Below are 26,027 nucleotides of genomic sequence, written 5' to 3' on the forward strand. Positions count from 1 at the left end.
GTGACACTCTTGAGGTGAGGGACTGCACAGCCCACTTGTTCTGTAAGAATTCAGTGTGTTCTCAGTCTCCACCCGCAGGCAGAGGAACATAAACCCGTCCGTCTGTGCCAGTCTGGAGGGCCGTTACAGAAATAGCAATTTTTCTCAGTGGAGGAGGGTAAATAGTGGAGTGCCGCAGGGATCTGTACCGGGACCAGTACTATTTAACTTATTTATAAATGACCTGGAAATTGGAAAGATGAGTAAGATGATTACATTTGCAAATACTAAGCATGCAGACTGAAAATTGAACGCAGACCTTAGGAAACTGGAAGACTGGGCATCCAAATGGCAAATGAAATTTAATTTGGACAAATGCAAAGTGATGCAAATCATAGTTACCAGATGCTAAGGTTCACCTTAGGGGTCAGCACCCAAGAAAAAGATCTGGGTGTCATTGTAGACAACACGCTGAAACCTTGTGGATAGAGTAGCTGGTTTTAAGAAAGGTTTGGACAAATTCCTGGAGGAAAAGTCTAGTATCTGTTATTGAGAAAGACATGGGGAAGCTACCTCTTGCCCTAGATTGGTAGCATGGAATGTTGCTACTCTTCGGGTTTGGGCAAGTACTAGTGACCTGGATTGGCTACCATGAGAACGGGTTATTGGGCTTGATGGACCATTGATGACCCAATAAGGCTATTCTTATGCTTTAAAGCCATTGTTTACTCCCATACTTATGTCTTTATTATAGCCTAGTTTATGGCTCTTGTGCTGATTCTGTGTTTAGACAATGGCCCAGTCATAACCTTTTTAAAAGCACTTTGCTATGCTGTTTTATATGACTTTCAATTACTTACTAGTGAAGTTGTATGTGTTTCTTACTTAGGACATCATCAACTGTCAGCTGTAGTGTATGTCCAATTCTGTTGCTTCTGCCTCCCCCACCCCAGAAATAATGCAACATAAAACCAGTGTAAAGTGGAGTCAGGTCTTTTATTTGAAACGCAAAGACAACCTGAACAAATTTATGCACAGAGCTGATTAATTTCTTCCTTGCATGTAAAGGTAGACCCTCATCTCCTACAGCAGCACTTGTGCACCTTACAGAGCCTGTCAGGCTAACAGACTATGTACTGCATGCTACAGAAAATGGGCACAACACTGGAAACATAGCAGGACCAGTTAAAAACACAGCTCACTTCACTCAGACCATCTTAGATCATGTAACCTTTAGGCAGCAGCATTAGAATCCCTTTTCAAAATTTGAGATTTTGTTTTCTACTTCCAGCTTAATTTTTAAGCAGAATAGAAAGTAATGATTTTTTTTTTTCCCCAGCAGGGTTAAGCAGTGCCATACAAAACTTAGGGGGGGAAAGAAACCACCAGGGCTTCTTGCAACAGTAAATACACCCAGTCCAGTCCTGATTGGGGCTATGGCTTGCCAGTGAGGGGGGAGGATGTTTCAAATTTCCACTAGCCCACCTTCTTTCTTCCCCCAAACTGAAACAGAGATTGGAGGATAGTTTAGTTTGGGCTGGGGTTATTGTCACAGCTGGGCAAAATCCTACTGGATCAAAAAGGTAGGTGGGTGGGCACAACTTTGAACAGTTGCTCAACCACCACTGGATATGGAGGAAATTGTTTAAACTTGGTATGCATTAAAGAAATGACTAATGTTACTGTTTACTCAGACCACGTTGGTCTGGAGAAGGCCCTGAAGGAATGAGGTAGAGATAGCATAGGACAGACTACGGCAAAGACACTTACCTTAAAAGAGAATGTATTAACCTGCTTGGTTCAAAAGCATTACACACCTTGCTGGTGAGAGACAACTCAATTACAGTTGCTTAAGCATTTCTAAAAACCTGCAACTCCATAGTAGCTGCATTGGTCAGAGAGAGTTTTGGATTTTGGAAATGAGCCCTTCAAGAGTTCTAAACAGAAACCAGACTGGGGGGGGGAGGGTTGCAGATATACAGCACTGTCCCATATGTTTTTGTAAGGGACATTTCCAAAACTCAAGTGATGACCAACTTTTCTCTAAGTTCAAGCAACTGGGAAGATGATCCAGGCCCCCAACCAGATCTATGCAAGCCTCGTTCTAATCCAGTAATATTGATGAGCAAGTAGACCACTTAATCTTCGCATTCTTACAACAGTCTCCTTTCCTTTGAAGAGGTGTTCGTCCGTCACACCATGAATAAAACCAACCCCCACCCCTATGTCAGAAAGGCAGCAGCACAGGCTATGTTTCTGCATTCATGGTATACGATAGCCTGCCCTACATGGATTTCCAAAGCGCCAGACACCTTCTTGCCCTCCTAGAACCCTAAGAAAAGGGGGATCACAAGAACAAGAAACACAGTGATTCTGGCAAGAAGGCTGGCCAATGTTTTCTTAAAAAAAAAGAAGTAACAATTTTCATTTCTAAAGTACAAATATATATATATCTACATGTGCCAACCTCCTTGCAGTACAGTAAGATAAATATAACTTTCATAAATACTACACCATGACAAAAACACATAATTGAGAGCTTTTAATTCTTTCCCTCTGTGGAAAAAAATATTGTTCAAGCTGGCAAGAAGCGACACTTATAATACAGAGCCCCTTCTAGGGCAGCAGAGAAGCTCTAGCTCCGATGTGCTCAGTGCTTCCTACAGCCCTACACGGAGCAACGCGAGGCGTTCTTAGTTCCACTATAGATGGGCAAGAGTGACACCAATCTACTGCCTCTTGACGCACATGTTTTAGTGGCAGCAGCCAGGCCTATTTTCATGTAGAAAATTGAGTTCCCACAAAATGTGAATGAGCATATCGCTGAGGTAAAAAGCAGGCACAACGTGGGGAAAAAAATGGTTTAGCAACACATGAAGCACAGTAGCAGTTCAATGCCAGCCAGAAACTGGAGCCGGTTAACAGTGACTGTGAAAATATCAACTTTTATACTGTGGCACTGAGGCAAAGCCTACCCTGAGGGGCTGCTGTATACACCTGGCCTTCCCCTTGACTTCTAGATGAGAAATCCAGCCTCTGCTCCCCATGCATCAGTCTGATTTTAGCACCAAGTTATTCAAAATGGCAGCTTACTAAACATTCTCCCTCTCTTCAGTCTGACTACACCCTAAGAATGGCAAATACACTTGGCTGCTGGGCTAGAATTAGATCTTAAAACAGTTTTGCGTTAAAATGAAGCAGGAGCAGGTTACAACAATACAGAAAACACTGTCAAAGTAGGTAGGTAATTTTGTTCACATTGCTATGCACCAGATGTACGAGGGCCCTGTGTCACCCTCTAGTAGATAACAAGTTGTGTCAGAGCTCAGCATGAGCCATAACTGCCTCCACATTGATCCCATATGTCCCTTCGCCAACAAACTACAGCCCAGAGTTGGCACTGATTTGGTCCGCTTGCTGGGTTTACTGACTTCAGGCAGCCGTAACAAGAACCCCAGTTATCTTCCCTTCAGTCATGTTTCTCCTGGAAGAAAACACTAGTAGGGATGGTGGGTAAATGAAACTTCCCGAACAGCAATGTCCGTGATTAAGGCCTGGGGATGTCAGTCTCGATTTAGCCTAGGGGCAGCTGGAAGGTTTTACGCTCTCAGAGAAAAGAGCAGGCAGCTCAGTGCTGTTGCCTTGTCTTGGCTCCTAAAGAGGCATAGAAAATTAACCTTCCCTTTCCTCTCAAAAAAAAAAACCACAAAAAAATTTAAACTAGAACCTAAATAGCTTTCTTCATGGCATACAATAAAACAAGTCCATTTGCTTGAATGCAAATAATTTACATATATGGATTTTAAAAAAGACACAACCAAAAAAGCAGTTTTTTTAAAAAGTCTCCCTCCTGAATGTGGGAAGCAGCTAGATAAGGCCCAGGAGCAGGGCTGCAGACTGTCATTTCTTGAGATCACACCTTCTGCATCGTGCCCACGACTCTGGTGGACAGCGTACCAGTAAGCTCCAGAGTCTAGGTTTAGTGAGGGGAAGAAAGCACACTTTGCTGCCTCAAGTAAATTCTGGTTTCAAGCTGCACGGGTGTGTCTCCATCATGCCCAAGCATGTTTCAAGCCACGTGGGATCTTTAAAACCTGCTCCCCATGGTGAACCAAGTCTGCCTGGCATTCAGAATTATAGTTTTTCTTCTGAACGTGAGAGAAATCCAGCAAGAAGCCAAAGGAACCGAAATCTGCACAACTGCAGAGTCCGGGGCTGTGGTGACATCACATCCATGGAATCTCCTCTCCCTGCAAAGAGATAAAAAAAGCATCTACAATTATTATATAATATCACAAGTTGTAGCACTATGTAGAACAGCTGGGCAGCAAAGTTATCCCCCACAGGTTAGATCTGGAGTTGAACTGTCATGGGGTGGGCAGTGTTCAGGTAACATCTACAGTGGGACAGACTCTAGCAGCAGTGAGATCTGAACTGTGCAGGCCTCCATGAATGGTGAGGGGCCAGGAGACCTGGTACAGAAGCAGAATGCTGCAACCACATCCTTACAGTCCTCTCCACACCCCCGACATACCACATTCATTTCCACGGTTTACGTTCGGAAAACTCCTGGAAGCAGACACATTTTCCTTTTCTAGTTCAAACTATTTTTATCGAAAAATTACGCAAGTTCTATTAGTAAACTTTGCAATCTCCAATCCCATCTATTATCTTCCTCCAACCAATACACCAACTTCTAACAAATCCTATAGCAGGCTTGTCTCTTAGGGCCACTAGATACTAAATAAAGATTCAAATCCCCTCCACTGTTCCCCTTAATCCCCCTTCCCCTCCCTAAACATTAGCTTCAACGTCAGGCATTGTCTATTATTTGACATCAACAATATGTGATATCACAAAGTGTTTAAAATTAAACTTCTCCCTTACGAGTTCCATATTAGACACTTTTTCGGCCTTATATATCATAAGTACATAAGCATTGCCCCTGCCGGTCAGACCAGGGGTCCATCGCACCCAGCAGTCCGCTCCCGTGGTGGCCCCCCAGGTCCATGACCTGTAAGTGCTCCTTACCTAAAATGTTTATATCCTATTTACTTAATGTCCTGTAAGTAACCCTCTATTTGTACCCTGCTATCCCCTTCTCTTTCAGGAAGTCATCCAGTCCCTTTTTGAACCCCATATCATTCCTATCATGAGTAGTAACAAGTAGAAACCAAGTTCTTTAGACACGATCTTGTAACCTGCTCTAAATGTCAGCAGAAATGAATCCTTTTAGTACCATTGCAAAGTAAATAAAAACATCATTGTCCACAATGAGCACCACCAAGCTTCTCTTTAATTCAGGCATCTACTTACGGTTCAGATTTCTGTCTCCAGCAGTTCTTCTGCTCTTTCATCCTCCTCTTCAATTTTTTCAGCGCAAGGACTTGGTATTTCTCTGAAAGCGGAGAATGGGAAAACAGGTTAAAACCAGTGTTCAAGCAGACACCGAGATCATCACTATGCAGCTGCAGGGCCTTGGTTCTCCGAGACTTACAGTGAAGCACACTGAGCTGGCTATGGTTTCTCTTGGGGTGAAAGTCTAGTTCTGCTAGCAATCTATCCACCTTAAGGAATTTAAGTCTTTCCAACTTACTTGAGCTGTTTAACTAATCACTATGATCTGATTGTTGCAGTTGTCCAGATCTCACCATGTCTGGGTAGGTATAGGGAAAGTCCATTGGACACAATTTTATGTTTTGTGTTTAAATCTTTTATTAATTTTTCAAAGTTAAAAAAAATGCAGTACAGTTTCTACACAAATAGCATCGCTCATATATGCATTTATAATCAATCAAAATCCCCATAGCGTGATAAACGCCCCCCCCAACCAATACCTTGCAAGAGAATAAAACCATGACATAAATATCTCTCTCCCACCCTCTCTCCCCCTGGGTGTGTGTACAATATACCAACAGGATCAAAGGGAAAAAAAACCAACAAAAACCCAATTTCAACGCATCCATAAAAGATATCAAAGGTCATATAAGAAGGTCATAAGATATTATTTTGAGGAGGCATATATTAGTTATATGAATTTGGGAGGGGGTGGGGGTTAAATCTTATTGGTGTATGATATTGAAGACTTTTCAAGTGATGTTGTATTATAATTGTTTGATATTTACTGTGCACTTGATGAAAGTTATAAAATGAATAAAGAATTTAAAAAAAAAAAAAAAGATATCAAAGGGCCCCAGATTAACTTAAATCTCTTAATATGACCCATTATATCTGCATTCATTTTTTCAAATCTATAAGTTAAGCATAAACTTGCCCGCCAAACATTAAAGTTAATGCGATCCCAGTTCTTCCAGCTACGTGTAATCATTTGTATGGTGTCCTTTCTGCATCGGCCAAGGACAAACGTCTTCTCCCTCCATCTCAAAGTTTCCAGCCTCTTTTCTGACAGAATTAAAAATTGTGTCCAATGGACTTTCCGTCCACAATTCAAATTTGTGACCAACGAACTTTCCGGTCAAAATTCATGACCATATGAGGGCCATTGACATCTTTTTGTGATGATTAAACACCAGTTATTCTATTGAAATATACACCATGAATAATAGAGAGGGGGAAGGGTTCTTATTTTATTGTGTTTACTATTAATAATAATGGGAAGGGGGGGCGGGCTATGGGTTTATATATATATATACAATTGTTGTTTCTCTTGATAGATTTACAAGTGATGTTTTCAAAAATATGTATGATTTTAATTTGTACACTTGTTGAAAGATTAATAATGAATAAAGATTTAAAAAAAAAAAAAGGAAGGGGGAGGCTTTATATATTAATATTCATATTGGGAAAATAATAGAGGGAATGATGGGAGGGGAGAGTGGTAATTTTATGTATTATAAGATAAAATAGAAAGTTTGTCAAGTGATATGTTTAATTGTATTGTTTTAATGTTTGTACACTTGATGCAAGATTGAAAATGAATAAAGAATTATATAACAAAATTCATGACCAAAGGACTTTTCTGCCTCAATCACCTTAAACCCTAGCCAATCAAATTAGAGAACCCACTATATATAAAAGACAAACTGCAGACCTCACAGCACACCCTGAAGAAAGCCACAGAAATGTTAGTTCTACCTATCCAGATGCGGCAAGACTCGGACAACTGCAATAATCATGACGCCAGCCCCAGAACCCTAAGACAACATCACTCTGATCTGTCCTCAACTGTAGATCATTTGCAAGATTTTCATTGATTTACACATGCAAAAAAGGTGGAGTTAATAAGACAAGGCCTTATCACTCACTTTCTGGTGGATGGGCCCTTTGTTGTATCCTGAGTTTTGCTTGCTGACTCGTGAACTTCTACGCCCACAGTTCTACAGAAACAAAAGGGGAAAGAAATCCCTAAGCCAAACCCTGCGATTTCACAACTTGGGGCCTTCCCCTTAACTCCCTCAGCTCTATTCCGGAGGAAAAAAACAGCAGATGCTCATTTAACATTTTGTGCAGCTGAACTCTGAAAAACCAGAAAGGTTACAAGAATCTCCATTATAACGCCATGCTATTTATGCGACTCCAGTGAAAAGATGAAAAATGTTTAGGTAAGTTATCCTAACCTGCTGATTAAACCAGCTCCTCAGAACTGCTACCAATACTTGCACACTGGCCTGGGAATTAACAAAACATAAGAACAGTAAGAATTTTTATATTGGGTCAGACCAAAAGGTCCATCTAGCCCAGTATCTTGTTCTAACAGTAATCAATCCAGGTCACAAGTACCTGGCAGAATCCCAAAAAGTAGCAAAATTGCATGCTGCTTATTCCAGAAATCTACCCTAGAAAAATCAGGCCAAACGACCAGCAGATGGAGGTAAGTACAGAACTGTTCTGAGCCCATAAGAACCCTGTGCAGCTCTCGCAATTCAGTATTTCATAACAGAGCAGTAGAAATCTATTCTAAATATTAGATATTTTGGTGTACAATTAGATGTTTCTCTATCCTTCAAATTCCAATTAACATCTGTGGTTAGGTCTTGCTTTGCATCGTTACGTCAAATTCGATCGATGCATCCTTACATAGACAAAACTTCTTGTGAGTCTTTGGTACATACTTTGGTTATCTCAAAGTTGGATTACTGCAATATTATTTACACTGGTCTTCCGAAAATACTATCTAGACGTCGGACGCACAAAACGTGGAGTTCTCGGCTGTTTTATAACCTGCAGATTACAAACCGCGGCCATGTTTGAATCGAACGACTGCTCCCTTCGATCGGTAAGAGACAAGTTTGTGTTGGAAAGATTTTTGCTTGAATTGCTCCCTATTTCTGAACAGAACTTTTTGTTTTTTTTTTTGTTTTTGTTTTTTTTTTTTCCATTATTTTTTATTTTCAAATTTTACATAAAGTGTACAAAATATTAAAATACAATTGATAAATACATAGTATCACTTTTATATCTAATACATTATATATCTAAATTTAAATTTTCTCCCTCACCCTCCCCCCACCCTTTTATTACTTTAATATATAATATTTTTAATTTTCAAATTTTATAGAAAGTGTACAACATGTTAGAATACAGTTGATGAATATTCAATAACATTTTATATCTAATACAATATATGAACAGAACTTTTTGAAAAGAATCCCCTGTAGTCAGATTGCCTCCACGATGCTAAGTAGAACATAATGACACGATGCTTTAACAAAAGATAGGTCACTAGCGTCTGTAATGATCTGATGAGTTTTAAGAAGCAATTTGACTGAGAAGAGAGTTGAATTTTAAAGTTTTATATATATTTTTTTTATTTCAGTTCCCCTCGACCCTGAAGAAAAATTCTGTTTAAAACATGCACGTCGGGAGAGATGGCATTGATGAATTTTGAGAGCTTACCTCAAAGCCAAATAGCTAACTAAATATAAAAAAATGCATAAAGAAATTGAATAGAAATGATGAATAAGAGAATAAATAGGAAATTTACAAAGGAATATTAGTAACATTAGCATGCATCATGAAACTTAAAATGGATTTTAGAGTTCTGATTGAAATAAACAATAAAGTGGACTGACGAAGACAAGAGAGAGCTGGGCATATTTATGGTCCAGTTAGTATCTGAAGGTCCATACAAAAGAAAAGAAGAAACAAAAAGAAAAGTGTATACATAAACCTATAGATCTAAAGTTTATGTTTGGAATAGGCTTTACAGAAAGTCTCTTAGCAGTGTATATGATAGTAACATAGTAGATGATGGCAGATAAAGACCTGAATGGTCCATCCAGTCTGCCCAATATGATGCCGCAGTATGTTAGCGACCAATAATTTGCTGTCAATGTCTTTTCAATCTCTAAAAGTCTTTTTCATTATCATTTTCATTTTTAGGGCGTCAGACATTCCAACTATTCGCTTCTATTTTAGCGATATAGAACTCTTTTGGCTATGTCTGTAGCTGTAACTTCTTCATTCGCCCAATTTAAAAAAAATTTTTTTTGTTTTTTTTCTTCTTATAAAGTGCTCATCCCTGACCCGATCACATCAAAGAAAACAACGCATTTTTAAGATAAGTTATTTCACTTTAAAGACTAAAATATTTATGCAAGTATAAAGTATAAGCATGAGCACTTTATAAGAAGAAAAAAAACAAAAAATTTTTTTTAAAAATTGGGCGAATGAAGAAGTTACAGCTACAGACATAGCCAAAAGAGTTCTATATCGCTAAAATAGAAGCGAATAGTTGGAATGTCTGACGCCCTAAAAATGAAAATGATAATGAAAAAGACTTTTAGAGATTGAAAAGACATTGACAGCAAATTATTGGTTGTATATTATAAATCAATGTAAAGAATACTGGCTGATATAGTTACTTTTTGCAGTATGTTAGCGGGCATTGTATAGCTTCACAAGAATAGAGATTTGAGAAGAATAGCGACTAAATTTCACACTAACAGTGGGGTAGTATCTTCAAGTGATTGTAAAAACAAACTTTTTTTTAAACACAGCTACATTAACTGCTTTTAACACATCCTCCAGCAAAGAGTTCCAGGGACCTTGAAAGCTTCAGTGTCTGCAGAGCTATGCCTTCCCTTAAACTCACCGGTGTGTTGGAGAGTTCAACCCAACACTGCCCAAAGAGGAAGAGGATAAGGTTGTTGCTACAGATTCACTGGTGGCTTCATCGGCTAACGTTGTCCTAGAGAGCAGATCAGGGTGGCCAAACTGTGTACCTGAGGGGTGGAAAGATCAGAATGGATTAGCCGTGCTCGCACATGAAAGTTGGCAAGGGTAAACCACACACAGATTAGACAAGGGTTTATAATTAACAGATTCTAAAACCTGTGCTGGGAGATGCGACAGGGGCACCAACCTTGCTCAACATCGGCTTCAGTTGTGACTTGGGCCTTGGCTTCAGCGGTGAGCTCCAGCTGAGAGGGGATCTCCACTTGTGTTGCTCGCCGAGTCACACCTGGGATATTGCGGCTCTTTTTAGAGGGAGAAGGCTTCACTTCATGACCCAAAAAATAATTACATACAATGACTTACTTGCAGCTCTTAAGTCATTTTGATCATCTGCACACATGGTCATTGTAGGTACACATGCATAAGTTCACGGCTAGTAATGTCATGCTCTAAATATTGTGTGTGGATAGGGGATGAGCACAAATCATTTTCCCCACTCAGTGGACAAAAAACAATGGAGCTATTCATTTTTTTGCCAAGGAAATTCACTTTGAATTATGGGCCAAAAACGGATAAGGACTAGAAGCTACAATGTCCACTATACAGCCCCTATAAAGGAAAAATCAAACCATTTTCCCTGCAAAAGCCTTGGAAAAATTGAACAGTTATTAAAGCATAAGATATCTGTGGTTTTGGCAGTTAGCATCCACAGAAATTAAAGCAAAATATTATTTGGAACAAGATGGAAATGCAGTGGTATTGTGCAACCTGCAAACATTTACAGAGCCTCCTGGAGCTCACAACTGATCATATTATTGATCTTTTTTTTTTTTTTCCAGGACAGATTGGGAAATGACATAACACCATCCCTGCAGCTGTTGCAGAGAACAGAAAGGCTCCGAAGCTGCCTCCGTCACTTTCTGACCTGATAATCCCTCGTCGTAACCTGCACTCGGAGAAGCTACTTACAGGGTACCTTCTTGAAGACAGTATTGCACATGAAACGCTGGAACCTCTCAGCATAGAAGCCTGGTCTGTGAACAGACACCGTGTCCTAAAAATATGAGGAGGAGAAGAAAGAGGATAATGAGAAGAGAGCAGAGGCTATATGCACCTGAGCCAAGTTTGCTTTTCAGCCATTCAACTGGACATTCTTATTCTATGGTTTGTGTGTGTGTGTGTGTGGGGGGGTTATGAGAATGAGGCAGTTTTATGGTTTCCCCTACCATCATTTCGCAAGTGTGAATGCTGAAACCTTCATGTACAGCTCTTGCTAAAGCACAGAAAACTCTAAACACATGTTCTGCGCCATTATTTAAGAGACAGAATAGCTGGGCAAGAGTTTTGTTAAAATTTTTTTGACTTTATTTTAAATCAATATTTGGTTTGGCCCCTATGTACTTGGTCTCTCAATTTAATTTGGATAGCTCTATTAGGCCCACACGTAGAATTCATATGTTCACCTATCCAACAATAAAGGCCTGTCGTTATAAAAAGATTCCTGGACAGAACTCTTGCTTTCAAGGCAGGTAAACTGAATGATTGGCGGGTAACATTATCATGCATTCCTCATCCTATTTTCGTTTTAGAAAATCAGTAAACACAAAATTGTTTAATCGATTTGTAACCTAAGAATTTTAATGTTTTTACTTCTTTTATGCTGTATGCATGGATTTTGATGATTTGACATTGTTATTATTTCTCTGATTGTCCAGCACTTCTTATTGTAAACCGCCTCGAACTATTATGGCTTTGGCGGTATATAAGAATAAATTATTATTCCTTTCCTTACCCCATCATGTACCAGTGCCTTCCAGGAGTGCTCCAGTTTCTTAATAAATCTGTTGAGCGAAGTGAGAAAAAAAAAAAAAAGTGCTTACAATCAGCTTTGAGGCTCTTCCCTAAGAGATGGAACAGCTGTTTCTTGTGGATGCAGCATACTACAGAGGATTAACTTTTTCCTCGGCACTCTGACTCTTGCCGATGCCAACCCGTGAGCGCAAGTACAGCAATGACGACACTTCAGGAGATTATTAAACAGCAGCAGATGCTAAACCTACGCTGAGAAAGTTAAGGTCCATTTGTTCTTATTTTGAACTTTATCCGTTTCAACTATAAAAATTTCCAAAAGTTACAAATTATCCAAAATTCCACAGTGTGTCCGATAGGTAATCTGAAGATATTTTATCATCTTTCGGGATTTTCAATAGAAATTAAATTGGCTTCCAATACAGGCCAGGGTATTATTCAAATTGGGATTGTTAAAAGATCATATTGTGCTTTAGTTCCTTCTTTTTTTTTTTAAATCTTTATTCATTTTCAAATATTACAACAAGTGTATAATAAACAATCAGAAAAATTTTAATTAATCATTTGACAATCTTACTTATATTCCCCCAAATATATAGATATAAAAGAGTCCCATCCCACCCATCCATACATTAATAAGAAACAGTTATCAATTATTACCTTTCACAATCCCACCCCCCTATATCTTATCTAATACTAAGGTGTTTAAGATGTCTGATCATTAGAATAAATGATCAATGGCCCCCAAATCTTTTTAAACTTATGATAATTTCCTTGTTGCATGGCAAGCACCCTTTCCATTTTATATATATGGAAAACTGAATTCCACCAAAAAGTATAATTAAATTTAGTGTAATCTTTCCAATTCCCTGTAATCTGCTGAATGGCAACCCCTGTCAATATCAATAGAAGTTTATTATTATTTGCAGAAACTGGGCTTTTAAATCTCATTGATATACCAAATAATATAGTTACAAAAATACTACACCCTCCAAAAGCACAGGACCATAAATCACCTTTCTTTCCAAAAAAGGGAGAAAAGACCTCAGTGTCTAATAGGGGCTCTATAGGCTACCCACATAGACAGGCTAGTTTTAAACAGAATTTAATCCTATCAGACACATCCTCAGTCAAAAAACTCCCAAACTACATGTGAAATTATATTCTTAATTTCTCTTATAGTTTTCAAATTTTCTTCTTATTTTCAAAAATAGTCTCTTTCATTGAACAATATACTCAATAGAAGTCACTTATCTGAATATTGTTATTCAAGTGTAGTCCTGGGGTCAAGAAAGCAGGAAAAACTGCTCCATGGAAGAAAAGCTACCAATCATCCAAGCTAAACATTCTTCAAAATCATCCAACAGGGCCCCCTGTTTCGCAAAAAATGCTTCTTCAGGGATTTGCCTGCAACATTCTGTACCGCCTCAGACGATCTAGCTGCATGTGGAAATCGCCACGCCTGCGCCAGTAGCTCGGGTAACCTCTAATGCTGCTGGCCCATGTATTCTGAGCATGCTGCTCATGCTTGGCCAAATAATATAGTGTCATATGAAAGGGCAACATGATTTTCCAACAATGAATTAATTTGGGACCAAATTAACTTCCAAAAGGCATTTATATAGGGACAGAAAAATATTAAATGGTCCAATGTCCCAGCCTCTAAACCACAATGCCAGCATCTATTGGACCTAGAGCTATCCAACTTCTGTAAACGAACTGGGGTCCAAAAAGCTCTATGCAACAAAAAAAACCAAGTCTGTCTCATCTTTAATTTTCTGTACCATAACAATCTTTGCGAAATATTACTTATTTTGATTTTCCATCAGTAAAGTAATGCAAATATAAAAGATATGTATATGTACAGTGGTACCTCGGTTTACGAGTGCACCGGTTTGCGAGTGTTTTGCAAGACGAGCAAAACATTCGCAAACTTGGTGCCTTGTAAACCGAGCTTGCCGAGCTGTACGAGCACCCCCCCCGCGAACCGGCATCCTCCCCCCCGCGAACTGGCACCCCGCCGCCGCCATCGGGCACCCCCCCGCCACCGCAATCTGTGATCCCCCAACCAACCCGAACCCTCTTCTTACTTCCAGTGTAGCCTCCACATCGGCACCGGCACCAGCATGTCCTGTGCGTTGGTGCCGGTGCCTGAAAATCTGCTTCCTGTGCCGGGCGCATGCTCAAGGCCCGGCACAGGAAGCAGATTTTCGGGCACCGGCACCAAAGCACAGGACATGCTGGTGCCGGTGCCGATGCGGAGGCTACACTGGAAGTAAGAAGAGGGTTCGGGTGGGTTGGGGGATCTCGGGTTGCGGTGGGGGGGAGGGTGCCGGTTCGCGGGGGGGGGCCTTCGGGGGGAGCAATGCTGGTTCTCGTGGGGGGGAGGAGCAGCGCTGCTGGCCTCGAGAGGGGGGAAGGTTTGGGGTGGGAACATATCAAAGCAAGTTTCCCTTACTTCCTATGGGGAAACTTGCTTTGATATACGAGCATTTTGGATTACGAGCATGCTCCTGGAACGGATTATGCTCATAATCCAAGGTACCACTGTATATGAATTTGGGAGGGGGGTGGGGGTTAAATCTTCTTGGTGTATGATATTGAAAATTTTTCAAGTGATGTTGTATTATATTCGGTTGATATTTACTGTACACTTGATGTAAGTTTAAAAATGAATAAATAAATTAAAAAAAAAAAAAAAAGATATGTAAGCAATTTATTTCCTACCGAGTGGCCAAATGGGGGTCTATAATTCAACCATTAATTTCACTATCATTTTCTTACATGCATTTTAGATGATTAATGAAAACTTGTTTAGTAAATTCAGAAAATGATTATTGTGTGGTTTTAACTGATTGTAAATTCAACAGTTAACGTTCTAGCTTTATCTTTTGTAAATCGCATAGGACCATGATTCATAAATAAAGTTTTATATTATGTTATCCGTTTCAGAGTACAACATGGAGAGAACAGATGCGTCTGTTGGCCCTTTTCAGGTAACGCACTGAGTCCACTATAAGGAGCTTATACCTCTCCCTCTAGCCCTGCAGCCAAATGCCTTGCTCACCTGTATGCTTGCAACACATCAATAATGCCAACGTAGAGTAGCAGCCTTTCCCCCTTGGCACTGCGCGCTGGGATCCCGCCCATCCTAGGAGGAAGGAAAGAAATGAGATGGCCTGCCAGGCTATGCCAGTCTGTCTCTCACTGCCCGACACCACCTCAAAATTACTGCCATGCCTGATGCAGCCAGCTACCCACAGGTAGGTGGGCTTCAAGTTTACAACAGTAACCTGGCTATTTCTTATACAATGACTAGCTCCAAGTTTGAAGGGTTAATGTGCACTATTCACTCAGACATCCTTCCTCCTTCTCCACCTGGGTCAGGTTTTCTTTCAATCCATAAGAATTAAATGTACCCTTCCAGGGTAATCGATGGTAAAAATACCAACTACTCCTGACAAAGTTACTTTTTTGATTTAATTTTAAATGTTTTGTGATCCCATACTGGAGCTCCTCTGAGCATTACAACATAAGATTGCATTAGACCTCCAAAAATCACTGGGGAATTGCAAATGGACAGATCACAGGAATAAGGGACAGAAAGGGGCCTGGGTGTTGGTTTTGGTATGGTCACACACGAATCAAGGCCCAAAATGATCTACCAGTGGAATCTGGTAATGCTTGGGATAGATGGGGTTAAAGGACCAAAGATGGAGGAGGGAGCAAGTCAGTGTTGAGCATTTAAATCTTCAAACGCAACCCCATCCACTCACAGTGTCAGAATATCAACTGGCTGACTGGTAGGGCACTCTGGTCTTCATTCAGAAAAGAAATAAAAACTCTACTCTTCAAGAAATTCCTGCAAACGACTTAATACAGCTAGCTCCTTCCCACTTCCTTCCCGATTCAACAAAGCAACCTCATCTACTCCTTATCTCCACTAGAAATTACCAGATATCTTCTTCATGTAATACGTTTTTTGTAATTCTTTTGTAATCCGCCTTGAACCGCAAGGCAATGGCAGAATAGAAATCTCTAATGTAATGTAATGTAATTTATGCAGAAATCTAATAGATGACCACACCCACACGACAGCCAATCATGGACCCAACTTTATCCAACAGCAGCCCCACTTGCAGGATGTAGCACCGAAATGGATGAGGCCAATCCCTGCGCCCAGATATTCAAAGTCAGATAAGTAAAGAAGGGAACACGTACTGGTCATCAGTCTCTATGGGGCCTCCATGCCGAGCTTCTCCCTGGATGGACTCCATTGCTGTGGAGTAGAGTGCCTTCTGTCCCGCTGGTCTCCGCGTGTCTGAAAGAACAGTCCTGTCCACCGCTGCCCATTCCTTCTGTGCCTGGTCCAGGTTATGGACTCCCACCAGCAAGCTGTAGTCCATGATTTTGAAACTCTGCAAAACCTAGAGAGGACAAAAGAAAACTCTGCTGTAGCAGATCGGTGTTTGAGTCAGGTTTCCCGAGGGTGTCGAGCAAATCTTTAGTCTAAGGACGATTAGGGGGCAGATGAACCAGCTTTGGAAACTTCGCACCATTAAGAAATATTTTGATGAAGCTTCATTCTGTCTGTTAGTGCAGTCATCTGTGTTAAGTATTCTTGACTATTGTAATATTATCTATCTGGGTGCCTATAAGAAAATTGAGAGAGTGGTTCAAAACACTGCAGTTCGATTGATTTTTGGTTTGAAAAAATGGGAGCATATTACGCCATATTATCAGAAACTTCACTGGTTGCCGATTGAGGCCAGATTTTTGTTTAAGTTTTGCTTGTATTTGTTATAAATCAATCTTTGGCTTGTCACCTGGCTACCTTCTTTCTCATTTTTCTTTGAACCACTCAAATAAGTTCACACGTAGAGTTTGTTTGCATTTCTTTCTGTTAAATTGTGTTGTTATAAAAGATTTCTTGAGAGAACTCTCTCTTTTCAGGCTGCTAAATTAAATGGCTGGTTTGGAAAAAATAGGCTAGAAAATTATTGATGACCCAATGATTTGCTAAATTTGTATCCTAATTGTATTCTGTCATCTTTTTAAAATTTTATGCATTTCTTAGGTTTTATTATCTGATGTATTTCCATTTTAAATTGTATTCTTCACTGAATGATCAGTTTTTATTTGTTGTGAACTGCCAAGAACCATTCCTGGTTAGGCGGTGTATAAAAAATAAAATTATTATTATGAGCCATCATTGGGGAGGAGAGCAGAAGCCGTGGCGATGGAGGCTCAGGGCCTCCCTCTTACATGCTAAATCACTTTATTGAGTTGGGAAGAGCCCTGAATCAGTGCATATGGAAAAGACGATTCCCCAGGTCAGTTCAAGAAGAGGAAAAGCCCTTTTTTGGCCTTTGGGAGACAACATGGCTGGAATATGAGTGACTGGAGATTTTGAGATGCTGAGTATTAAGTGAGAAACGTGTAAGTCTATGCCGAGGCAGGCATTTGCAAATTGGGGTATGGGGACAACAAAGCAGGAGAAAGAACGGAGCAATGCGGTTGGAATGTAGCTTACTACTACTGATGAGGGACAAGAAAAAAGAAAAATTCTAAAGCAGTGGTTGGGAGAGGTGTGGGCCATTGACGACGAGGTCAAGAAAGAAGAAAATGTAGTCTACAGGAAAGGCACATAGAAGAGAGAGAAAAATGCCTATCTGATGACCTTTAGTAGGCGAGAGACAGGTGATGGAAAGAACGAAAAACAACCGACACATAGTTTAGAGCAGGGGTGTCAAAGTCCCACCTCGAGGGCTGCAATCCAGTCGGGTTTTCAGGATTTCCCCAATGAATATGCATGAGATCTATTTGCATGCACTGCTTTCATTGCATGCTAATAGATCTCATGCATATTCACTGGGGAAATCCTGAAAACCCGACTGACTTGCAACCCTCGAGGAGGGACTTCTACACCTTTGGCTTAGGCTGTAGGCAGAGGTGGAACATATAGACCAGGGGTGTTAAAGTCCCTTCTTAAGGGCTGAAATCCAGTTGGGTTTTCAGGATTTCCCTAATGAATATGCAAGAGATCTATTTGCATGCACTGCTTTCATTGTATGCTAATAGATCTCATGCATATTCATTTGGGAAATCCTGAAAACCCGACTGGATTGCGGCCCTCGAGAAGGGACTTTTGACACCCCTGGTTTAGACGCAGCCGAGATAGAAAAGTTCTTTGTACTGACAGAATAATATGAAAGCTGAATTTCTGCATTATATAAAGAAATAAAATGCTTACTTGTGCTTAGCTTGCTACAGAGAAAAATACAGGTTTAAAATCCAAATATTTCCAGATGTGGCAAGAGTAACCCAACTTAGATGAAAAGCTTTTTTAGCTTTGAAATCGAAGGTAGTGGAATCCGGTGTCACATTTTTTCTGAAATTTCCGTGTAAGTGTTTGGTAACTTTTTCATGATAAAGATTACGTATTTTTTGATCCTATTCAATTAGAGCATTTTCTTGAACATTCTTAGTAACCTCCTTTTTGTAAGTTGGGGTAGAATTTTCCTTTCTTGGTGATGATAATTTCAATGAAAACAGGAGTTTAAATAGTTAAATGCCTCTATAAAATTAAGGGTATGGTTATCCCTTATTGATTACGGAATTTTATGTTATGTAATGCAAGTCTTTCTCCTCAATGATGTGGGCTGGATGGGATTTCTGATTTTCTAAGACTGATTTAAGTTGTATTAAGAAACAATATTTCTATATTTTTTTGTGTGTAAATTCCCAAATTCTGTATACTTGTTTGGATACGTTAAAAAATTTCCATAAAAGAAAAAGAAAAATACAGGTTTAAAAATGAAGATAAGAGCTAGAGTTAACATATGGAAACGGGAAACAGCAGGAAAACCACACTATTAGCCTGTAACCTTAGAAACAGGAATATACTAATTAAGCAGATGTGACTCATAAGAACATTAATAAAAACTAACATTTTGTAAGTGATTGACGATGTTGTGTAATATTCTTCTATGTTCAAATGCTCTGTTTTGGGGGTTTTCCTTTCATCCAATAAAGAGCTTTATTATTGAAACTATATTTTTAGCCTTTGTATTTTCTTATTCTTTAATTGGGATTTGTCAACACAGGTCCGACTAAGAAGACAGGTCCTCATCCCTGGCAGGTTAAGACCAGCCACTGTGGTGAGGGTGAAGCAGCCTAGTCTCATCACTAGAGAAGTTTTTAACCATTGCATGGGGTGAGATCTACAGTATGAGCCTTGAAATGAAAGCTGGAACATGAGCAGAATCACACTTCTCCTCGGGTTAAATCTGCCCATGCAGTAGAGCAGCGTTCCTCAGGCCATAGCAAAGTCTTACCAGACAGTCCCTCTGGATGGTTTTGCACAAAGCACTGTACATGTCAGTGTCTAAGAAGAGCCCATCTGGGATATCCTGCATGAAATCCAAATCTTTGTACGTGGGGAAGCGCTTCTCCCGCTCTTTTAGGGAGGCCCGGCGCTTGTAGGTGGAGCCTTTGAGATCGTATTTTAGATGCATTTTCATGGCGCAGGGAAGGAGATTGTTCATCACCACAATTCGGATGTTCTTGCCACCAGCCTGCACACAATACAAGCCGTAGAACTTGGGCAGCAGTGTACGTGGATTCTGGTTCAAGTTCTGGAAAAGAAGGTTAATACAAAATTCAGAGAAAAAACATTCCTTCCCGAGTCTCCCCCTCCTCACCCAAGCAGGAAAAAACCCCACACTGCTTCAGACACACTCTCCTCAGCCAAAATCCGAGACTCGTGACATATATAATCTATACACCCGGAACCAGACAATACTGGTTGATAAAACTCTGGTCCCTGGTAAACCTTGTGCCATCCTGTACTTACTCTGCTGCTGATCTTGTGCGCCACATATCACTGAATGACCCTGGAGCTCAGCTTTGCTGGCAAAGGGAGATGAGGCTGGCATGCAGTCATTTGGTGTCTGGATTTATTGTACTGAGTGATGAGTGGAGATGGAAGGGATTCTGGGATGTTTTATGGGTCAAAGTCATCTCAGGAATTATAAACATTGTAGAACTTATGAAAACCCTTATTGAGCAAAGTTACACATGACATTCTCTCTCCTGGGACCCCCCAGTCCCATCCACCCAGGTCAAACAGATGCTTCTGCTGTGGGCCAAAGTTGGTCTGCTCTCATCCTGACAGCACTTACCATGTAATAGCCTGGCAGCAATTTCTGCAAGAACTCTGCCTCCTTGTGCTGAACCGTTTTGATGATGAACTCATCGTCCCCAGACACGTAGAAGAGGGAGCCACTGGCTCCGGAGTTGGAGAGCTCAATCAGCGGCTCGTTACAGAGGGAGTACTGCAGCAGAGAAAGGCACAAAGACGGAGGCATGAACAGGCAGGGAAGCTGTAAAGTTTGCTAGTTGGTGGCACTTTCTCTGGGCTCTCGTACTCCAAAAAGCATAATTTGAGAAAATAAACCAAAATGCATCCCAAGTTGGAACAGATTTTAAATGAGAGACTTTTAGAATTTTACCTCTATAAGATTAGATGGGCATTCTGCATTTTAATGCAGAAACAGCCTCTCTACACATACATCCACCTGCCATATAAACAGAGAAAACTAAGGAATTCTCAGGAAGAACAGCATCGCCTCCCGTTCCTCCAGTAATGCCAGCAACAGAGCTATGAGATTCCATTGAAGGTACAGAACTCACCAGATAGTCATCGGGCCGGATGCCAAAGAGTTCTCGGAAATAGCGGAATGCCACGGGGGCATACGTCTTAAAGCGGAAATCATTATAGTGATGGGCAGGAGTCAGGTTGCTTCCCTCGCTGCGGAACAGAGAGAGGATAATGTGTCAGTCTCTTGTTCAGTTCCCCTGGCACAATATGAGAGATGCAGCCTGGAAAATAAACATTCCTTCACAGGGCTGCAGCTTTCAACTGCTACATCTGTAAACACTCCCCTTCTCCAGTACAGCTTACTTCCAGCAGATTCAGCACATTTGCATAATAAATTCATACCACTACCCAATGCAGAGAATTTTCCTATTAATAATTATTATATTCCTCAGAAAAAGTTAGAATCTGCCCAAGATGTAAACCATTTGGTATCAACCGAAATTAATTTGACAGAGTTTTTGGAAGATAGTCAGGATATGATCCAGACACGGTCTACCCTGGTGATAACATGCATGAGTGAGATGGATAAGATGTTATTGATGAAGTTATATTTCAAAAATAGGCTAACGAAGTTTTGCGGAGATTTAGTTAGGATTTTTCCAGATGTCTCTAGAGCTACTCAAGTAAGGAGAAAAGAATTTTTGAAATGAAAAGTTAGAGTTTTAGCTCTTCAGGCATCATTTTATTTAAAATTTCCGTGTAAGTGCCTTGTTAAGTTACAAACACTGAATTTGTATTTTGGGATCCCATACAGTTACAATTCTTAATAGCCAGAGAAAAGAAATGACTTATTACTTACGACTGATGAGTTTTGTTTCGCTACTGAGATAAGAGGAATAAATGAATAATCCCTATCAAGTTAGGAATACATCAAAATCCATAAGGGTGGATTTCAAATTTATTCCTTTTAATTACTTATAACTTTTGATTTGAAATTGTAGTATGTCTCTCCATTAATGTGGGCTTGAAAAGGAATTTTGTATGGAATTGATCATGGTAATGAATGCCTTTTTTTTTTCATTATGATAATGTAATGAGTGAAAAGTATTAAAAAATAAATTCATACCCCACAGTTCCTACCTGGGAAAGAAAATACTCTCCACCACGTAGAAATCCTGCATGAGGACATCCCTCTCAGGCTTAGTGCTCAGGCTCCCTACGGTGTGCGTGATGCCCAGTTGGATGGCACCTTTAAGGGCAGAGGAGGTTGTCTGTGGATACAGAGCAGGAAGGGTAAGAAGCACTTAGAGCTGCAGTCTGCCATTTTGTTCTAAATCGTTTGCTGCGCTTGAGAAAGCTTACTGCCTATCTATAACAGCAGTAACTACGATTCACTTTACTTGCTGATGTAGCGAGACATTGTTCCAGGCATCCTGTCATCATTTTTTAATGGCGGACACTGTGCTCCTCTAATGTAAAAGCTCTCCTGGTCCCTAAACGCAGAGAGGAGGACTAAAGTCCAATAATCTTGTGCTGAATACCTTTTTGTATGTTGTTTCACCTGAGGGATCCACTCCACGGTGGCCAATCCTCTTTATAGTTTGGCTGGTGGGCTGTCCAGAAGAACCAGGCATCTGGAAATAAGGGAGAGACAATCGCTTTAATATTGTTTGCTCTGGCTGACAGCTCCCTTTCACAATGCAATAAGCTATATCACTTGCCAAGTGGCCTAGGAACAATCTGCACCTAAGATGAATTCTGTCAGATGATTTGGGGCTTTTAGGGTGCACAAACTTTTACAAATAAAAATGAATAACATAGCCCTAAAGTTTATAGCAGCAGCTCAAGGGTGGATTCTTCAGAAAAAGTTATTTTGAATCTGTTTAATAGACACATCTGACACAATTGCTGCAACTCTGTATTTTCCTTTATTAAAAATAAAGTTGTTTGATGAAACTGCTTAACGTTCTTTGCGGGAGAAGGGATTCCACTGAAGCTAGGGGGATGGTAAGACGAGAGACAGAAAAGATGAGATGGAGGGATGTAGAAAATGAAGAACAAAAGGGACACTGTCTTTGAGGCGAAGGAAAAGGGTGAGCAGATCTGGTTTCCAGTCACACCAAGCCCCTCTCTTTACTCGCTTTCACATGGCATACCTGACCCTCTCACTCACTCTAATTCCAGAGCTCCCACCACCTCTCTATCTCATCTAATTGCTAATCCAGGCTTGGAAGTGGCAGCATGATTCCCCTAGCTGGCCTGCCAGACAATTCCTGCCATCGCCAAGATTTGACCCACTTTTCCATCCCTGCCTGCCGCCGGCGTAATCACCGCTGCTCTTCACGTCAGAGGAGGGGCGGGACCAGGGCAGAGGGAGCGTGCTGCGGAGGCCGACGGCAGCCTGCTGGGATCGCTATAGCTGACTGGCGATAATCTTCAGGCTGCTTTAGTTTGTTTACATCACAGACGGTTGTGATCAAAATGGTGATGAACAGAAGCATGCTTACGACAAATACAGGAAGTGGCGATAACAATGAGGAAGAGAGGTGGCTGGAGATTGAGTATTAGGGTCTAAGGTGGAATAGTAGAAATGATGCAACTGGACAGGTTAGTAAACCAAGAGGATCTTTTCTACTGGAAGTGAGACCCATGACATGTGCAGGTCAAGAGAAGATAAGTCACAGGGACTATCCACCACCTTACCACAAACGCATATGTGCACTGCTGAAGCATAAAGCCTGGCTCCCAATAGAAATAGCTCCACTTTTCTGTGCAACTTTAGCCTCTCTGGTGGATATAAACTAACACCCCAAATTGCAAAAAGCATTTTTAAGTCTGTGACTTACCTCGGATATGGCTGTTTTCTTTAAAGTGACAGCTCCTGTTAACATGAAAAGATCAGAAAGAGAGAGGTTTAGCATGAAGGAAAGAGAATTCTTCACATCCTAGCCCCCCTGGCGTTTCTTTTGTGTGCAAGAACCCGAGAAATACCGTCACTTACATGCAGGTATTAAGGGCGTGTTATACTCAGCAATTACGCTGGCTCACAGCTACCTGCGTTCAGGTAATAGGTAGCAGTTATATATAATCCACTACCATCCTCCCCCATTCCCAACACGTGCTCAGACTTCCACAGAGGTCAGAACTGCTATTATCTCTGCAAATATCATGAATCATGTCTTCTGCTGGCTGCAACTCCACCACAATGTCAGGTCCACAGACTTGTTCTTGACATCTTGATTTTACTTACCAATTAAAGAACGGGAGCCCGACATCTGTCTGGACATCTGTCTGGAGTTATTTGAACAAGAGTCGTTCCAGTCGGTGCATTTGGTTAACTAGAGGGACTCCCTTGCACTTCTTAGCCTGAATGTACTCTGCCTGGCACGCATTGATTTTAACCAGGGTTGTCCAACATCGGTCCTCGAAGGCCACAATCCAGTCAGGTTTTCAGGATTTCCCCAATGAATTTGCATGAGATCTGTTTGCATGCCCTGCTTCCATTGTACGCAAAGAGATCTCATGCATATTCATTTGGGAAATCCTGAAAACCCGACCTGGCGAGGGCCGAGGTTGGACACCCCTGATTTAAAACTCTCATGCTCTCTTACTAGTAATGAGCATTTTCAGTTGTGTTAGCTTGTGCTATTTCATGTTAGCATGGGATAAATGGGAAAAAAAAGTTACTAAAATGATCAATCCCTCTCTCCGCCCCAAACAAAGTCTCCTCCCCACACACAGTGCACAAGCCTGAAGCACAGCCTGGTTAGCACTGCACTCAGTATTGCCAGTAAAATTAAACACCTAATACACAGTCAAGCAAGCATGGGCTCAGATCAACGTAAACATGGGAGGGTAGCCAAAAAGCTGAGCAGGACTCTTGTGCGTCACAAGAAATTAAGCTCTCATCCCAAACCGGAGACACACACAAGGCGCAACGACTAGATCTTCCTATTCTCTAGGATTTCTGTTTTGAAATAAAAGGATAAAAACATACCCAGGCAAGATTTGATATCTGCGGTCTCAGAAAAATGTGGATACAGATGTTCTGGAGATAATTTATTATATACCGACATATAAAAACATGAAAATTCAATGAAAAAAGTACAATGATAAAAATACAGTGGTAAAAATCCAACACGGTCTGTGTTTCGGCAAACACGCCTTCCTCGGGGGTCCAATTGTTTGCAAACTCACATATAAAGAATTGGACTGAAAACAGTCTATTGTCTATTGTAACGATGTAATAATAATTTAGTCAATGGTATCATCTAATGAATGCAAACTTGTACAAATGCAGAGAAATTCAAGATCTTGGATTCAGGGCCAGATTCTATAAATGGTGCCTAGTGAGGACCACATTGTAGGTGCCACTCGACGATGTTTATAGAATCCCACCTAGGCATTCTGGAGGTAGGCCAGGTCTTAACGGGTCTAATTTTTCAGCTCCCAACTCGGATGCCTATCGGCGCCTAAGTTTCAGGTAATTGAAATTTTGCCGGTCGTGTCAAGTAGGTCCTCTGCTCATGGAGAAAAATTTTTGCTCACATCAAGTTGGTCCTTAGATTAAAACTAAATAAATTATAATATTCCAGATACACAAAACGAGAGAACCACTGGTACTACCCCACACCACATGGAAATGGAGGGGATCTGGCCTCATACCATACATGAGCTGATGACATCCTGAAAAAAGAGGGGCTCTCCCTACGTTACAACAATCCAGCACTTTGTAGCATACATTGAGAAATGCAGGACCAGACATTAATCCTGTACTTACTGTTAATACCTTGATCTACACAATGCCAGTCTTTTCCTTCTTGCCAGAAGCTGGTAATGAAGTCAACAAAAACGGCAGATGTATACCTGTATCTGACACCTGAAACCAGTACAGGCCAATGCCTGCAGAGAGCACCCGCGGGACCGCCAGATTCATCAGTCAGTCCTCTTACGCTGGCTCTAACAAAGGGTTACATATTGCGGAAAGTCGAGAAGCATTTTCCAGGGTTACTGCCAGGAACTTGCACAAGCTTGTTACACCCATGAACCAAAACATGCCTTTCACGGGCAGGGCATGCAAGTGACGACAGCAGACACGGTGCTTCCTGTACACAGTATCTACCTCTCCGAGCATCTCCTGCACACCTCCCACAGCACATAAAGCTCAGGACTAGACAAAGGAGAAAAAGAGGAACAAATTCAACAGAAAGCACCAGAGAAGAACAAACACAGGTTTATGAGGATCTTACTGTCTTCCACATCTTAAGGGCAATCCCAGTTCACCTGACTTTAGTCCAGGGGTCTCAAAGTCCCTCCTTGAGGGCAGCAATCCAGTCGGGTTTTCAGGATTTCCCCAATGAATATGCATGAGATCTATGCGCTGCTTTCAATGGGGGAAATCCTGAAAACCCGACTGGATTGCGGCCCTCGAGGAGGGACTTTGAGATCCCCGCTTTAGTCTACAGAGAATCAAAGAGAACCTGAAAGACGTGAACAGTGC

General features: G+C 40.9%; 1 protein-coding gene across 5 annotated transcripts in view; it reads right to left on the bottom strand.

The window, feature by feature from the left end:
• Positions 1–956: 956 nt before the first annotated feature.
• Positions 957–26,027, bottom strand: part of PIP5K1A (phosphatidylinositol-4-phosphate 5-kinase type 1 alpha) — a 37,429-nt gene continuing 12,358 nt past the window's right edge. For 2 of the 5 annotated variants that reach the window (XM_033923649.1, XM_033923653.1), the window contains exons 2-16: positions 23,374–23,408; positions 22,069–22,161; positions 21,668–21,798; positions 20,620–20,737; positions 20,109–20,261; positions 19,263–19,562; positions 16,147–16,352; positions 14,993–15,076; positions 11,909–11,957; positions 11,086–11,170; positions 10,304–10,441; positions 10,034–10,163; positions 7,245–7,316; positions 5,296–5,377; positions 957–4,229 (exon numbers count right to left, since the gene is read on the bottom strand). In XM_033923649.1, coding sequence (XP_033779540.1) covers positions 5,299–5,377; positions 7,245–7,316; positions 10,034–10,163; positions 10,304–10,441; positions 11,086–11,170; positions 11,909–11,957; positions 14,993–15,076; positions 16,147–16,352; positions 19,263–19,562; positions 20,109–20,261; positions 20,620–20,737; positions 21,668–21,798; positions 22,069–22,161; positions 23,374–23,408 — 1,673 coding nt within the window. In that variant the 3' untranslated portion in view covers positions 957–4,229; positions 5,296–5,298. Of the gene's footprint in view, positions 4,230–5,295; positions 5,378–7,244; positions 7,317–10,033; positions 10,164–10,303; positions 10,442–11,085; positions 11,171–11,908; positions 11,958–14,992; positions 15,077–16,146; positions 16,353–19,262; positions 19,563–20,108; positions 20,262–20,619; positions 20,738–21,667; positions 21,799–22,068; positions 22,162–23,373; positions 23,409–23,777; positions 23,818–25,649; positions 25,702–26,027 lie in introns of those variants that run through there. The other 3 variants (XM_033923650.1, XM_033923651.1, XM_033923654.1) reach the window with 3 other exon arrangements.

Source organism: Geotrypetes seraphini, chromosome 16, assembly GCF_902459505.1.
Source record: "Geotrypetes seraphini chromosome 16, aGeoSer1.1, whole genome shotgun sequence".
NCBI classification, from domain to species: domain Eukaryota; kingdom Metazoa; phylum Chordata; class Amphibia; order Gymnophiona; family Dermophiidae; genus Geotrypetes; species Geotrypetes seraphini.